The sequence below is a fragment of the Malurus melanocephalus genome, unplaced genomic scaffold (assembly GCF_030028575.1).
Source record: "Malurus melanocephalus ecotype Western Australia unplaced genomic scaffold, MMel_1.1 scaffold_472, whole genome shotgun sequence".
Classification (NCBI taxonomy): domain Eukaryota; kingdom Metazoa; phylum Chordata; class Aves; order Passeriformes; family Maluridae; genus Malurus; species Malurus melanocephalus.
This window is the reverse complement of record NW_026623704.1, coordinates 104,796-120,891: the sequence shown is the minus strand read 5'-3', so window position 1 is coordinate 120,891 and position 16,096 is coordinate 104,796. Positions and strand designations below refer to the sequence as shown.

The following is a 16,096-nucleotide window of genomic DNA, read 5'->3' as shown; positions in this document are numbered from 1 at the left end:
ATGGGACAGCTCTAGTGGGTCCAGCTTCTCCCTTCTCCAAGACAGATAAGAGACAGACATGCTTTGTCCAAATTGTTCCTACATTGAGATTTCCTACTGTGACCCAAGGGTTGCAAGTTAAACATAGCACCACTGGCCCTAAAACAATTGCTGTCTGCAACCCCAAATCATGCCACGAAAATCTTGGTTCCTTTCTTTGTGTCATGGCTGATGCAGAGATTAATTCTTTCCTGTCCTTGGCATTGTATTTGTTGGAGCTATCAGCAGAACAGYGAGTGTTGCTTTGTTTTATGGAGGGCAAGGCAAGCAGGGTGGGTTTGCTGTGATTGTAGAGGGAATGACACAAGGAGAATGTAAACAGTAGAGACTTATTGTGCTGKACAAAAAAAAAAAAGCAACCTTTGCAGCAGCAGCATTGGGTGGGTTTCAGTAAAGCAAAACTTTGCCTGGGGAAAACAAATGTTCTCTACATTTTTTTTTTATTTAAAAACCCAATTAAGGTAAAATTAAGTGCGAAATGATGACAATTTGCATCCAGGCCTGAAGCAATCCACTTAAATTGAATAATGGTTGTTCTGTGCAGGAGAATGACTGARATGAAGCTTCCCACAGAAGTGTCCCATACATCTCACTCAAATTCTGAAGCAAGAGTACTCCCAGCTCCTCATAAAAGTGATATCACTCTCTCTCCCCATCTTTTTCCCATGTCACCCCATTAGGAAGACAAACAGCAGCACATGCTTCACGAATCACAGAACAGATACGATTGGAAGGGACCACTGGAAATCATCTGGTCCAACMCTYCTGCYAAAGCAGGGTCCCCTAGAGCAYGTTACTCAGGACTGTGTCCAGACARCTTTTGAATATCTCCAGGGAAAAAGACTTACAGTCTGTCTTGGCAGCCTGTCCCAGTGCTCAGTGCTGGTCTGGGACAGCACACACAGGCTGGGTGCACGGGCAGTGGCCATGCCTTGGAGCAGGATATTGAGTTCAGGGAGTCTACTCCTTCTCACAGGTACAGATTTCCTTTTCACTTTTTAACCTTTAATTTCTCCCCGGTGCAAATGCGGCTGACGCCAACTCTTCTTTTAAGCCTCGTAGGAATTTAATAACTGTATGATGTCTTTTCCTCTGCCACATTTAAGCAAAGCAGGCACATGAGAGCAGACAGATGACTGACAGCACAATCTAAGCCCTATCTCTTCACAAAATCAGACAGAGAAGAGAGGGGCGTAAAAGCTGAAATTTTTAGCGGAAGCATGGCCATGGCAGGAGGCCTCTCCCAATGGCCATGGTGCTGTGCTCCCTTCAGACACTGATGTGTATCCATTCCRCAGAATCACAGAATCGAGCAGGTTGGAAAAGACCTCTGAGATGATCGAGTCCAGTTTATGACTGGACACCACCATAGCAACTCGGCCATGGCGCTGAGTGCCATGTGCAGATCTCCAGAGATGGAGACTCCACAACCTCCCTGGGTAGTCCATTGCAATATCTAAATCCCCGTTCATCGCTCTATGACCAGTTTAATAACCAGTTGAAAGTGGGGACAGAAGTCGGGTGTTGACCGGGGAGACGACATGSAGTGCAGCTCCCCAGCCACCCCCASCCTYCTCCCGCCTTGCCCACAGCGGAGACGGACTACATCTCCCAGCATGCCGCGCGGCAGTACGCCCAGCCCCGGGGGCCACCCTGCCCCCGCTTTGCATTGTGGGAGCTGTAGTCTCGCCGGAAAGCGGGCGGGGGTGGGCGGGTGCTGCGCCTGTGCCTCAGCGAGCCCGTGCCGCTGCCCCGGGGCTGTGAGCGGSGTGGCCTCAGCTCGTTCCCTCCTGCAGCCCGCCTGGCACAGCTCGCACCGAGAGGAGGAGGTCTGGCTCTCGRCGTCCTGATGAAACCCAGCTAGGGGAGCACGCTGCCGCCTCAGAAAGTTGGAGGAGGAGGAGAAGACGGAGAAGGTCTGCACAGCGATGTAGCCCAGAGCGTGGAGCGGCAACCCGTGGAACGTTCAGCTCCTCACCGCCCTRATCCCGGAGTATGGGCTAAAAAACTATGTTCCTCTCCCGCCTGGAAAATCATTGTTTCCTGCTGTTTGTGTTTGTCTTCCAAGCAATATTTATCCTGATCCTGTACCGAGGTGGACCTTCGAATGTGTTTCGCGGGTATTTAGAGTCGCCTCAGGTGATGGATTACTCGAAGCCTCACGATGTGTACACAAACCTCAGCTTGTTCACCCGGGCTCCCAATGAGGACGCGATGCCCTACTGCTCAGCGCAGTCCCCAGTCCTGGGTAGGTATGAACCACTCAAACACTGTGAAAAAGTGATTTGAGAGAACCTCATTGCTGTGTCATAACCCTGAACGTGTCACAAATGAAAGCTGTATCTTCTTCAAACTTTTTCACTTTGAAACTGGTGTGCTGATGTTGTACTTACACTGACAGAATTTTCTCGTGTTTAACTAGCTTGTTTGTATTGTTTATGTGAGAAAAAGTATTTTATTGACCTAAAAAATTTCCAATATTAAGAGTTTGGTTACAAAGATGTCAAGATTGTAGAGCAAGAGTGAAAACAGTGCATGGTGATAACATCAAGTTAGTAATACTTTTTTTTCTTGGCAGTCCTGTATAAAATGTCCCAGTGATTCAGTAACTGCATAATATTGTCCTCTGACTTTGAGCATAATTCCTGGGCTCTTCGTTTTAGCCATATATCAAGCCTGTAGTTCAATATAAATTGATTAAGTTGACTTGAAGTATGATTTGTATGAGGATGCAGCTTGGGACCTTGCTCTTTATGGTGATCTTTTGGCCKGTGATTGTTACACAATCCTTTAGACTTAGAAACTTCTCTGTTAGACTTAAAGGTCTGGTCACAGGTTAATTTGTACTTAAAGYAGGACCAAATTAGAGCTGACCCAAGAAGCAGCATTCATCCAGCTGTTGCAGTACTAAAACAGTTGAGAAATGTTAAGTCCMAAGTCAAACCTATAAAGAGAGTGTGTTGCTAATAAAGTGGTGGTGCTTCTCAGGCAATAGTGAATTCCTTCARCTCCTCCAGCCATGAATGGATTAAGTTCTATCAGCATGCACTTAGAGCTGGTTTGGGGCCATCACCTTCTTAGAGTACTTATAAGTTACTCTTGTCAGGTTTTTCCATACTGCACAGGTTTCTGCATGTTTAAATGTTGTGTACAGCTAGCCTTGGACCACCGCTTAGTAGTGGCCCTGTTGCTCTAGGAATGCTGATCATCGCACAAGGAGCCCATGAAGAGCAAATGCCGATTGTGGTTCACATTGAAGTTCTGTGGGAAGCCAGTGCTCTTGTGTCAAGTTTCTTATTTAGTGTAGAAAACTCTGCTGGGACCCTTTGGATGAGCCTGCTTAGATTGCAATCTTTGTAACAATGCAGAAAAAAAAAAGAACACTTGTTCTTTTGGGATGTTTTCTTCCATCCCGTGTTGTTTGCAGTTAAATTAAATACACCCCATATGCATGATGGAACTGTAGGATAACTTTGGGTGTATCCCTGAGAAATGGCTCTATTAGATCCTGGGATCCTGATAGCACAGAGTGTTTTTGCACAGGCACCAGGTGTWATGGCCTCAGTGCACTGCAGCCCATCAGTTCTGGGAAGCTACAGTTCCTTGTTTCAGGCTGAGTTGTTTTGTTTGAAAAAGCACAGCAGAAACATGACTGCTCCTTATTTGTCTCCACTACTGATGAAAATCTTCTGTCCTAAAGAGTCAAATGAGACAGCTTTAGTGTACAAAAAAAAGAAGCAAACAATTCTGCGGCTTGCCTGCAAACCATCAGAAAAGCAAAAGTAGTGACGTATATGGAGGAGGCAGATGCAGAGAGAAATTACAGTAATCTGTGCTCTTAGAGCTGTGAAATYTTTTTAAGAACTCTTCTTCTGCCCATCACTGAGAGTGCTGAGAACAGGGGATTGTCCTGTAGGCAGGACTTGGGAGCTAAAATGGAAACACAGTGTTAGTCATAGACAGAAACACTAAGTTGGCTGGGAGAAAAGAAAAAAAAACAACCATGAGGCAAAGTAATTGTGGAAGTTTTGCTTCATAAAAGAATTGAGTTGAGCATATGAACCATGATTGAGGTGAAACACAAGTAATTTGTAGCACTGGTACAGATTCAGCTTAAGAAAAATGGGATCTCTGCTACAAAATAAATTTTATTCAGTGATATTTCCCTTTAAATATAGGAAGTGAATGACTGTTTCTGGTATCACTGCATGCCAACTTCTTCTGGGTGTTCTGCTTTTTTTTTTAACTGAGAAACGTGCTATTTTGTGAGGGAGTTGCCCTTTGTTTTGTATGTGATGGGCAGCACATATGAATTGAGATATAAATACTTTATAAATGTCTTGAATAGTTGTTGCTGTCATTTCTCATGAGACTGATGTTTCTTGGAAGCATTAGATTGGAGAGAGCAATGCCTTTTAATATTAATTTCATAAACTCTATTAAATGAGATTTCAAATCAATTCTTGAGGACTCAGCCTCCAGTTCAGAGCTGATAATAAGTCACTGTGCCCACTCTAAAATGTGTTAAAGTAACTGGAAGGATGCCAAATGGCTTAAATGGTTTCTGCATCAGGGCTTTTATGAAGTGCAGCACTTTTTCCATTTTTATATGTAGTAGATCATTTTGATAACTGTTTGATGTAAATCAGCTTGCAGCTCATCTATTTCCTGTCTCCTGAATCTGCAGCARCTTGGTTCTTGCAGGGCTGTGGAGTAAGAATTAAAGTATAATTGCCAATCATCTCTGCCTTAGAGGAACTAGACTCCTGCTGACTAGGGGTACTTTTTTAACATCTAGAGRTGTCCACTGAACCTTTTGGGACCAACAGCTTGAAAAGCAGTGCAGGTATTCAGTGTCTTCACAAACATTGTGAATAAATTACTCGAGTTCCCTCAAAGGTTAAAGTTTCTAYACAAATGACCAGTTGCCTGTTTCCTCCTTTGTTTTTAGAAAAACTCAGTGTTTATGTGCCAGGGTTGTACTTCTTTAAACAAAACGAAGTAGCTTTTAGATTCAAAATCTGACTTTCTCTCATGGCATGCAAGATGCTTTCTTTCAGTTCATCTTTTCCTCTCACGAGGAAGAAGTTTGATGCTGGAAGACTTGGCTTTTTTTTATTACTTCTGTTCTGGTTTAAAGGGGTACCTTCATGCTGAACAAGTTGGTTTGGCCCTTGAGAACTTTAATAGTTGAAAGTTGTGTCTGTACCTCTCCTTTTATAACTCGCTCATGCTATGGGAGGATTTTTTCCAAGCCCTTCTTACAGTAGTTACTGCCTTTCACTCCCATCTGTCATAACCTTTTCATGAACAGGACCATCTGTTGTATTAAGTAGCTCCTGCCACATTTTCTAATGCTGCCAGAGATTCTTCTCTTGRATTTAAAGAGAAATAAAAAGGTGGCAGTGCTAATGCTGAGATTTATTTTCAGGTGCCATTGAGGCAGTCTTGTTTTCTATCATTAGAAACTGATGCTTAAATGAAAGCTGTTGGTATGATTTTTTTTTTCCCAAGCAGTGGTAGAATTATACAAGTAAGTCTTTGTTAATGTAGTGTGGTGCTGCACTGAGTGCAGCATTCATCCATGGTACTGCTCCTCTTTGTTCTTCTTATGTCAGTTCTGATTATTCTGATTGGAYTTGGAAATTATACCTGCAAGCTCTAAACATGTGGCAAGGAGTTTTTGGAAGTCCTGGAGTTACTTTCATAAGGTGGAATAGATATGGCCAAAGTTAATAGATCCCTGAGAGGCAAATGTGTCACCTAGAAAGTAAAGGAAAGGGGGAGTGTGCTGTCACTGGCACCAACTGACAACACAGGGAATTGTGAGTCCTRACACACACTGAAGTTTCATGTTCATTAAACATCCTCCATGTGATGGTACAGGCACAGGAAGAGTTTAGGAACCAGGCCATAAAAAAAATTGCTTGGGCAYTTCAGGGTGTTGATTCTGTACCTTTCCTCAGTTGGGATTCTGTGCTTTTTAGTATGTCTAAGATGGGTTTTTCCTCCTTTTCCAAAGCTGTGCTTTGGCAGTTTTATTTATCCCTCTTTGGTCCAGCCTGCAACTGCTCTGTTCACATTTGGGATTTAATTGGATTAGGTTGCATTAGCCTTTTGTTAGTTGGACAGCAGGGAGACATGAGAGCCAGAATGTAGCTTGTAGCCAAGGACTGTAGGGCAGCCAGAGGTTTTGGGGATATAAGTCACACTGCCTTCTTTTTTTTTCCTTCCCTTGGCATATTCTGGATTGAGTTTCTGATCTGATTTGTTTGAGGTATGGAGCCAGGCAGTGTGGGAGAACATGATATCTTGAAAAACCTAGAAAATGCAAATGTTACACTCCAGAATGGTATGCTTGGGTATGGAAGGAGACAACAGGAGTGAAGCTATTCACATTATCTCACTCATAAGCTTACATTCAAATTAAGATCTTATTTTTTTTCTGGAATTTAAGGATTATTGCTGCAGAATCTTACTCTGCCATACAAAGTCCCAATTGTTTTATAGAAAACAAAACCTGTCTTTGTGGAGAATAAAAGGTATTAATTCTGTTTCTTACATTTTCCTTAGAGCAATGATCTATAGTTGAAATCCCTGAATTTAACACTTCTTTAGCAAGCTCCAGTTGTCATCAAATCAGTGGTTAATGGTGCTTTATTTGAAAGATCTGATAATCAGTGAGTTCATAAATCTAAACAGCAGCATAAACTACRAGCTGATAACATTGTTGGACTGAAACGTGGGGGTGTTAAAGGTGGAAAAGGGAACTGTATGCACAGAAGTAGAAAATTGTATCATGAAATCTTTGCTGTAAATGTGACCTAGATTCATGGCCCACAGAATGATTCTCTGAAGAACCACCCTTCTGTTTCAGGTAAAAATATATGGCAATGTACTCTGCTTTCCTGCTGAGCGTAATGCAGTGAAAATCCAATTCTCCTGTATTTTAAATAGTTGGAGAARGACTGAAAAGTGATATTTAAGTCARCTATTGCAAAATCTTGCTGGTAAKCAAAAGTCAGGCTTTCYTTTTAAAAACAAACAGAAACCAACAAATGAAAACCCTGCAGTGGGATTCACAGTGACCAGACATTTCTGACAGCATGAGAAATGGGATCAGCGGCTGTTCAGACTGACATACAGGAAATGCCATTTGTGTGTGCCTTGAGGAAGAAAAGGAGACACTTCTCAAGGATAGGGCTGCCCATCAGAAGTGTGAGGTGTACCAACTTCCTCAGTAGCAAAATGTTCCYGAGTTATGAATGGACACTTGGAATCTTATGGCAAATTTAGTCCTTAAGTCTTGTTACTGCTCTAAAAAACCTCCAACYAACCCAAAACCAACCAACYAAACCCCCAAAACCAGTGGAGGGATGTTGCTTCCTTCTTTGTTAGTTAAACAGGATGTGGGTGTGGGCAGGCTCAATTTTTTTTGTTCATTTTTGTTAGAATTGTAGGAGAGACTTGAATATATGAAGGGCTGGAAGAAGCATATTCTGGACTCACCTGCTCATTTAGTCTTTGAACACACCAGTACCTTTTCCAGCTCAAATGAAAGCTATTAAAMACCAGGCCTAAATATTTGCTTTCTCTCTCAGGCTTCATTATCAGAATGTTTTTGAGAGAGTAATTTATCTCAGTGGTTTAAGAGGGAGTCTGACTTAAAATACACTGAAAACCTGATTTAAGACAGCCATAGCATTAAGGATCAGCTTGGAAAGAAAAGCAAATCTTATTTATAGCTATTTAAAAAAAAAAAAAAAACAATGACAACTTGCCGTACAGACTTGTGGTACCAAAAAAATATTTTGCCTTTAGTAGCATGGCCTGCAAAGAATTTTTTAATAGAACTGTCATTTGAAATTGTCAGCTTCTAATTATGATTTAAGTGAAAGTTTTTCCCTAGTTCATTTAAGCATTAGATGTTAATCTTGTTCTGCATCAGTGCTTTATTTTCTTAAAAGTTCACAGTTGTAGGAAACCATTAAGACAGACTGATTTCTATACAAATACAAGTCTTCTGCAGATTCTGGARGCTTTTCTCACTAGCCAGGAGGACAGGCATTCAAATAATTATAGAATTTGCTTATTCATATTATAACAAGGAGATTTGTGTTAAAATGGTAATTGACAGTTCATGCTGATTCTTTTTCACTTACTACCTGTCAGTATTTTTCCATCTGAAGAATGGAAAAATTCATGTAAAAATGCAGATTTTCTTTTTTTAATTAGGTGAAAACTCTTGAACATATCCAGTGTATTTTGTATTTCAAATTGAAATGCTGAGAAAAAAATCATATATAGTTTATTTTGCTACCCTTGCCTGTTCCTGAAAATACAGCATCTTTCTTCTTAGTTCTGTCAATTGCTTCTCCCAACAATTCGAAATACTGCCTGCTTATCACAGTGTATAAAATGAAATAATACAGCAAATACAGCTATTGTGCCATGTGATTATAACATCAAATTGAACTTGAAATGSTTTTAAAGGTAAAGCTGACATTTCCTAAAGCATTTGTATTCATCCAGGCTTTAAACTATTTCTCCCCTGACCTGCTGAATATGCACTCGCACATCTTTGTCCTTGAATCTCTCCTGAAAGAGAATTTTTCCAAATGGGTAGCAAAAGCAGATGTGTCTGTTCATCTTGAATAATTTTCATTGCTGTTTCTTTCAGTGAATACATTTATTCAAGGATCTCAGCTAARCAACACAAGAATGTAGAAGGCAGCCATTCCCAGGGAAAAGCAGCTGTGCAGCAGCCCAGTGAGACTTGCTGGCTGTGCCAGGACTCGAGGTGCCTGCTCAGGTCCTCCTGGAGCTGAGCCTGGCACCACTCGGTGTGGTRAAATTTAGGCAGGCAGTGGTGAAATTTATCACTGAAGGAGTAAACGTGCAGCTAATCTGGTAGGTCTGAGTGAAAGCTGAGAAACATCACTGATCTTGTTCTTTTTTCTGTCTTTCTTTACAGTTGGTCCATTAACCATCTCCTTCAGGGTGCTCCCTAGTGAAAGRATGATCATGAAAAGAAATCCTTTTGTTCAGTCTGGTGGCCACTACAGGCCACCTCATTGCTTTGCCCGCTACAAATCTGCCATCCTTGTGGCCTACAGGAACCAGGAGAAATACCTTCGTCATCTTCTCTACCATATCCACCCTTTCCTGCAGCGCCAGCAGCTCAGTTACACCATCTACCTAATTCAGCAGGTAGATTCAAATCAAATGTGCATGGTGGGAAGCTCAACTACACCAGTTAGGGGTTAGGTTTTGAACAAATAAATGTGACTCTTCTGATGTAGAAATATTGTTTTGTGCCTGGGCTGAGAGGAGATCAGATATGTGCTGTCCCATCTCCGTGGCTGCTAATGATTGAAATATCATACCACTTCTCAAGATCATCATTCTGCCGTTAATTGGTTCTGTTGTGGTTTTGTTTTTCCTGGGGGGATAAATTTGTCACTAAGTGGCTGTGCTAGTTTGAAAGTGTAAACCAGCAGGAGAAATGAATCCCCACACAATCACCTTGAGAAAGATTTCAGGTCAGAATTACAATTTAATAGAAAGATTACAGTAAAAGCAACATAGAAGCATTGGCTTAAACCCACGAAGTCAGAGTACAACCTGGCCCCTGTTGGTTGCAGTGCTGTTGAAAGTGGTGGTCCTGTGAAGGTCTGGTCCTCCTGTGAGTCCCTCAAGCAGTAGTAGTGTCCCAAGTCCCCAACTCGAGATTATATGGAGTCAGGTTAAAATGGTATATCCCCCAGAGCAGGGAGTTTCACAATGGAATGATGTAGTCCTGTGAGTTGTAGGATATTTTTGGATCCATATTTTTGGAGTCCCTGATGGTCGTTACCACTATCTGTTCTGCTGGTGCCATTGAGTTCCTGATGACCCAGCAGAGACACTCCTTCAGGATGGGTGGGACTGCTGCTTCACCTGAGGGAGTTACCACTCCCTCAGGTGAGAAAGAATCACTATCCTGCCTGACAGCATTTCCTCTTTTTTCTTTATCTCATTTAACACCCAGCTGAGCCTGAGGGGTGGGGTGTGCACTGGGCAGCTAGTGCAAATGTCCCATCATTAACAGTTTGTCAGAAAATGACAATGGGAAGTAGAATATAGAGTTCATTTACACCCCACATTAGCACTTTATTTTCCTCTTTTTGAGGATTGAATGTGGTTTGTCCATTTGGCTACGGAGCAAAAACTGGAGACTAAATGCTGAAATGAAGTCAGATATTTTTTTTTCTGTATCAAACACAGACATGTGGATTGAGCCTGCTGTGGGGCAACCTGCTCAGGTCAAACAGTCTTTTGTACCTGACATGGACTGGTGTTGTAGAAGATCAGTGGCAAGAAGCATTTGGATTCATCAGTTAAAACCACTAGTTTATTGGGAGGGCAAAGAAGCTTTTTTTTGTTTGACCAAGATCTCTTTTTCTCATTTGTAAGCTTTAATAAACAGTAGTCAGGGCAGAMGTGTTGCTGTGAAGATGTACACCTGAGTATTGGTTTATGGATTTCTTAAAAGTCAGYCTTTTTCAAGTGCCAACAGTGCATAGGCCCTGACACAGCAAATCTGACAATTGTCAAGAATATTCTGAAGAGGATGGGTGACATTTTCAAAGTTGGGAGTATGGAATTTGCARCCACTATTGATTCATTCAATTGAAGAAGGCTTTTTGACTAAAACAAATTCTAACTCAGTTCTCATCTTTGTAGTTTTGGTGAAGAAATGTAGGTTTTCTTTTCCAGGTAGGGACTGGTTCATTTAACCGAGCAAAGCTGCTTAATGTTGGTGTCCGGGAAGCCATGAAGGATGAAGAGTGGGACTGCCTTGTGCTGCATGATGTTGACCTGGTCCCTGAGAATGATTATAACCTCTACATTTGTGATGAATACTAYCCCAAGCACATGGCCAGTGCCATGGATAAGTTTCAGTACACGTAAGTGCCTCCATTTCCTTTCTGTGGATATATTCTTATCTGTTCACTTTCTGTTAGAAAGTGTGGGTGGGAACAGTGAATGACACAATCTTTATGAGGTTTTCTGTGTGTTAATTTTGCAGTTGTTTCTAGACTTTGCTAGAAAATTATATTCTTGACCTAAGCATCCTCTTGAACGTTTCCTTGCCTATAGAACCCTGTTGCACAGTTAGCTCAGTTTGGCAAATGACTGGCAGGTTTCTGTTTGACTTTCTTTCAACAAAAAAATGTATAGGGTGAGAATACTGAATCATGTGGAATATGATGTGATAGGATACAGGTACTTTAAACTGATCCAAGATACAAATTTTGAAACCAATACATTGGTCTACTTTGGAGGAAGCTGGTGGGAAACAATGAGGGGAGTGGAACACAGTGGGAATTACACTCTGTTTACTGTTTTGGGGTTTGGCATTGCCATGACAGTGTCTGCAAGTATGCAATTAATACATGGATCACATTATTARTTGTGGAGGACAGGTATTAGCCTTCAACAGTGATGCTTTGGGTTTTGTTGGTTGGGTTTTTTTTTTTGCAGGGTGATGTTCGCTTGTTTGTTTTCTCTTTTAGTCTGCCATACAAGTCCTTTTTTGGGGGCGTGTCTGCTCTGACTCCAGAACATTACATGAAGATTAATGGGTTTCCCAACACATACTGGGGCGATGGTGGTGAAAATGATGACATAGCTACAAGGTACCAATGCACAGGACAGGCTTGAAATGGAWCTAAGCTGGCAAGGGAAGCATGGCAACACCCTAGGAAAGAAACCAAGGCATTGTTCCTTCATGTGCTTGCAGTGTAATGCCAAATGTTGTTGGTATTGGGAATGCTTAACATTGGAAGACGCTCAGAACCTGTGAATCCAATCACTGTGTGCTGGGAAAACAAAGCTTTSTCATTTCTGGAGAGCAGAATGTTACTTCACATCCTTGTGCCTTCAGCCAAGGGGTTATAACCACTTGTAGTTGACAAGTGCCTCTGCTGGAAGGAATCTGCAAGCTTGATGAATAAGAAGGTACTTAACTAATTCTCAGACAGTTGGGAATTTAAGTTAAGTACATTTAGGTTCCTCYAAGTGTTACCTAATCACTGATACTTGCCATTAAGGAACACAAGGAATTCTATCTTTTGTCTGCAGTGCAGGGTGATGGAGAAGCCAGTGTGAGTCAGTGACAGCAAGAGTTGATGKTTTTTCTTGTACTTGGGTTGCCATGGCAGCAGCATTCTATAGATGAGTTTAGTTGCAGGTGCTCTGCCTAATGTGAATTCTTGAAGTACAGAATTGTGGCTGTAGCTTCTCTATTCCACTTTGGAATTGCATTGTGCACCTTTATGATCCAGCACTGAGGCAGGCTCATGGGGAACATTATAACACTAAACTGACCATGGAAGCCTTTGCTATTTTTATCTTGCATAATGTGACAAGTTACATGAGTTTTTTTTTCAAAGCAGTATTCATCTGGGAATTGAAAGCCAGATTTTAGAACACAGAATTCCTCCTTTGCCTTTCAAAGAAAGACAGCTAAAAGRTTGGATGGTTGTTTAGAGAGTCAGCATTTATGAAAGGAATGGCAGGAAAATAGAKCTTTACATCAAGTACTACAATGCTGGGTCTRTTCAGCTGYTCTTAGTATAGCTTAGGCATCTAATTTGGTTTTTGGTACTAGGGGTAGAGTCATGCCAGTTATGCATAGGAGTGCACTTCTTTGAARAGAATCCTGTAAGGCAAGTGCATTATAGAGCTCCCAAAATAGCCCTTTCTGGAAGGGAATTAGAGCATGTTTTCAGAGAAAACTTAGACTAATGATTAGCAATGTTTTGGCCCAGAGATATRTAGAGGCCATGGACAGTGCCTGTTAATGATTTATTCACGTTCTGAAGTCTCAACCTGCCTSCAGAAGTCAGGAATGAACTGGCTGCTCTTAAATTACCAGCTGGGATTTGGATTTTAGGAGGTGCTCAAGCTCTTCTTACCATGTAGCAAAAAAATTAATTAATCTTTTTTTTTTTTTTTACATTTCAGTGTCAAATTTCAAAAAGTTCTGTGCAAAGATGATTTTATTTTTTCTGGGATACTGCTTCTTAAAGCAGAATTAGTGAAAAAACTGCCAGCTCCTACTTACAGTTGGCAGACTGCAGTACTCTATAATACAAGTCATAGCAAACACCAGGCTCTACCTTTTTTCAGAAAAAAAACACTATTCCAATCAGAGCAACTTATGTGTTAACATTATCAACTACAGGAAAGTCTGTTGGGCTCTTCTAACAGTAATTTAATGTATTAATTGTTCCATGCTACAGTTTTAAGTCTACTTCTGCAATGCAAAAAATTGTAACAGCAAAGCTGATTTAGTGTTCTTGCATTTTTGTCTCTTTATGATTGAATGTGCCATAAGCTTATGTTCAGAAAACAAGAAACTTTGTGTAAGACTCCATCTGAAATACTAATACTATAACACTGTCAGTGAAGTGTTATAATCATCTAGTGGCTCTAACCTAACAAATATTTTCAGTTCTGTAGCCTTTCAGCTTTGTAAAATTCCTGTTGTATCAGATCCCGATGGAACGCAGTCATATGCTGCAAACATGCCAGTTAGATAACCTCAATTGAGCAAACATTCATTCTTACATTCACAGGAATTTTCTCTGCCTAAGGGCTGTCCTGTGATAACAGAGGTTGGGTAGCCCTAGCACTATTAAAGGCACTTTTTATTGGCAAAACAACATAGATGCTATCGGCAGTGGGTTGTGAGTTGCTTGCAAGTCACCCAAAAKGCTGTTTTTAGAAGCTCTGTTCTGGAATTCTGAGCCTTTAGTTCCTCTTTTCTTATCTAACCATCCTGCAGCTGAGCTTACATATGTTTGTCTGGTGCCTGTATTTATYCCTAATCTTTTATGAACCAGTCTAATCAGGCCATCTGACTGAATGGCACTTCTCAAAGAACAGAGAGGCTTAATCTGGTTTTGAAACTCAGCACTGGCTTCCTTTCAGAAACTGCAAGTTTGAGGTATTTTTTTTTTTTTTTTGAAGTTTAGGTGATGCACCTCTAGGCAGCAAAAGCTGTGCTCTTAGGAGGYAATGGAATAATGCTCATTTGTCAGATTCAGGGGAGTTGCTCTTGAATGCTCTGTGTATTGTAGTCCATTCCCTGCTYGCTGTAATCCCCTTGTGCCCTGTCAAAGTGCATTGCAGCTGGGAGCTTTCTAACCCCAGCCTGGCCTAGAGCCCACTAGAGAAGATCATGTGGCCCTGTGCTGCTTCTGCACTTCGTTTTTATTGCTTAACAGTGGAAATCATCTCTGACTATAAGCCTGGAAGTGGCATATTTATGCCTAAGCAAGTATTTCTGTATGTTGTTTTAAAGGATCCACTTAGCAGGAATGAAAATAGTCCGGACGTCACCGCGCCTTGGACGCTACCGAGTGATGGACTACARTGAAGAGACAGAGACACAAGAACCTTGGAGGAGGTACCTGGTGGGGCTGGGGGCTATTCTGTGCCTTGTGGCAGCTTGGCTGTTCTGTCATCTCCCGCAGAACAGGCTCAGTATGCTGCCTCCTGTCACAKCTGCTTTTTCTGCTTTAGGGAGGCTATTTAAAAGCAGCCCCAGTCAGTTACAACTGAATCATTTCACTCCTCTCTTTGCATTTGAAGGGTTTCTCCTGGTTTCTTACCTTTTCTTCCTATTGTGATGGACACATGCCAGTTACAAAGCTAACATATCAGACTTAAACATGGAATTATTCAGGAACTAAAACTTAAAGAAAAAATACTGCAAATAGGGAGATATCAGTTTGAAGAGGCACTGTGTTACAAGTTCCCAATTATAAAAGCCTGCTCTTCAGTCTGTGTGGAGTTACAATGTGCCATTAAAATAGTGGAAAGCAATATTCTCATTTGAAGACATGAGAAAGGTGCTATGAGAGACTTTATCAAAGACTGTTTTATATAGAAGAGCTGGAGGAGGGTGTTGGGTCAAGTGTGGTGGAGGYTTCTCATACCGACAGTGCAGATTTCTCTGTATCATCTGAAAACTCAGGTTTCCATAACAACCCTGTCTAAAACCCTACCTAGAGCAGCCTATGTACACGATTGCTGCAAACTTCTGTGTTGCACRCCCAGGTCTCTCTAAGCTGCTGACAGCTCCCTGGCTTTTGGAGACTGTAGCTGCCACCTCACTGGTCTCCCTCTCTGATCAGGGTCCAGTCTGAATTGTCCTCCTTGTTTCAAATACTCAGTGTGAACTTACTCTAATCTGTTTAGTCTGTATGGTGGGAAGAATTGTCTCAAGGCYTTTCTGCCCTCTGGAAGACTCTTCTTTCTGTAGCTTCAGCTGCAATGTCACCTTTTTTCTTCTATCTAACTGCAAGTGTTCTTCCTTCCTCAGGCCTCCTTCCCGACACAACACCAGAAAAACATGGAAAGCTGATGGAATGAATACATTACAGTTCAGGCTCCTTTCCAGGACAAAGCATCCTCTTTATACCAAGATCACTGTGGACATTGGATATGTTCCCCCATTTTCTTAAGAGACTGAAAACAAAAGCAGAGTTTGGGTGCCACATGGGCATTCAGCCAACATCTCCCATTTTCATGTGGAGTCTGCCCCACCTGAGATTAACCCATTTGCCTTTCACTTGAGACTGTTTCAGATTTAGAAGAGGCTCCAGGAATAGGGTATGAGAGCTACTAAACAGTCTGTGGCTTAAAATCATCCAAGTCACTGTAAAACTAACTACTGAGCCAGGTCTCTGTGMCAGTGAGCTGATCCAAGCTTTCTGGAACCTTTATTCCATAGCTGGATAGCTCTGTCCTGCTTTGTACTGAAGTGTTTATTGGGATGCAAGCCATTCTGTCAGATTGGCCTCTTGTCTGTTGTATTTTGAGAAAGTGTTGAAGCCAGTTACAGTTCTATAAATATCTTTTGTGAATTTGAGTAAAATAAACTGAGTTATGTGCTTGGCTTAASAGTTTTATAAAATATTGAATACAAGTGTAATAAAAGAGCAAGTTGCCTGAAACCAGACAAACCCAAGTTTAAATCCCTGATTGTTTTTTTTTTCTGATC

The 16,096-nt window shown here is 41.5% G+C and overlaps 1 protein-coding gene across 2 annotated transcripts; it reads left to right on the top strand.

The window, feature by feature from the left end:
- Nucleotides 1-1,750: 1,750 nt before the first annotated feature.
- On the top strand, nucleotides 1,751-16,078 carry B4GALT3 (beta-1,4-galactosyltransferase 3). Of its 2 annotated transcripts, XM_057380822.1 has the most exons (6): nucleotides 1,751-2,287; nucleotides 9,014-9,249; nucleotides 10,798-10,988; nucleotides 11,598-11,720; nucleotides 14,393-14,497; nucleotides 15,416-16,078. In XM_057380822.1, exons 1-6 carry the CDS (start codon nucleotides 2,050-2,052, stop codon nucleotides 15,555-15,557), a joined length of 1,035 nt encoding a protein of 344 aa, XP_057236805.1. In that variant the 5' UTR covers nucleotides 1,751-2,049; the 3' UTR covers nucleotides 15,558-16,078. The 2 variants fall into 2 exon arrangements, with proteins under 2 accessions (XP_057236805.1, XP_057236806.1); XM_057380823.1 differs by lacking the exon at nucleotides 11,598-11,720.
- Nucleotides 16,079-16,096: the final 18 nt, after the last annotated feature.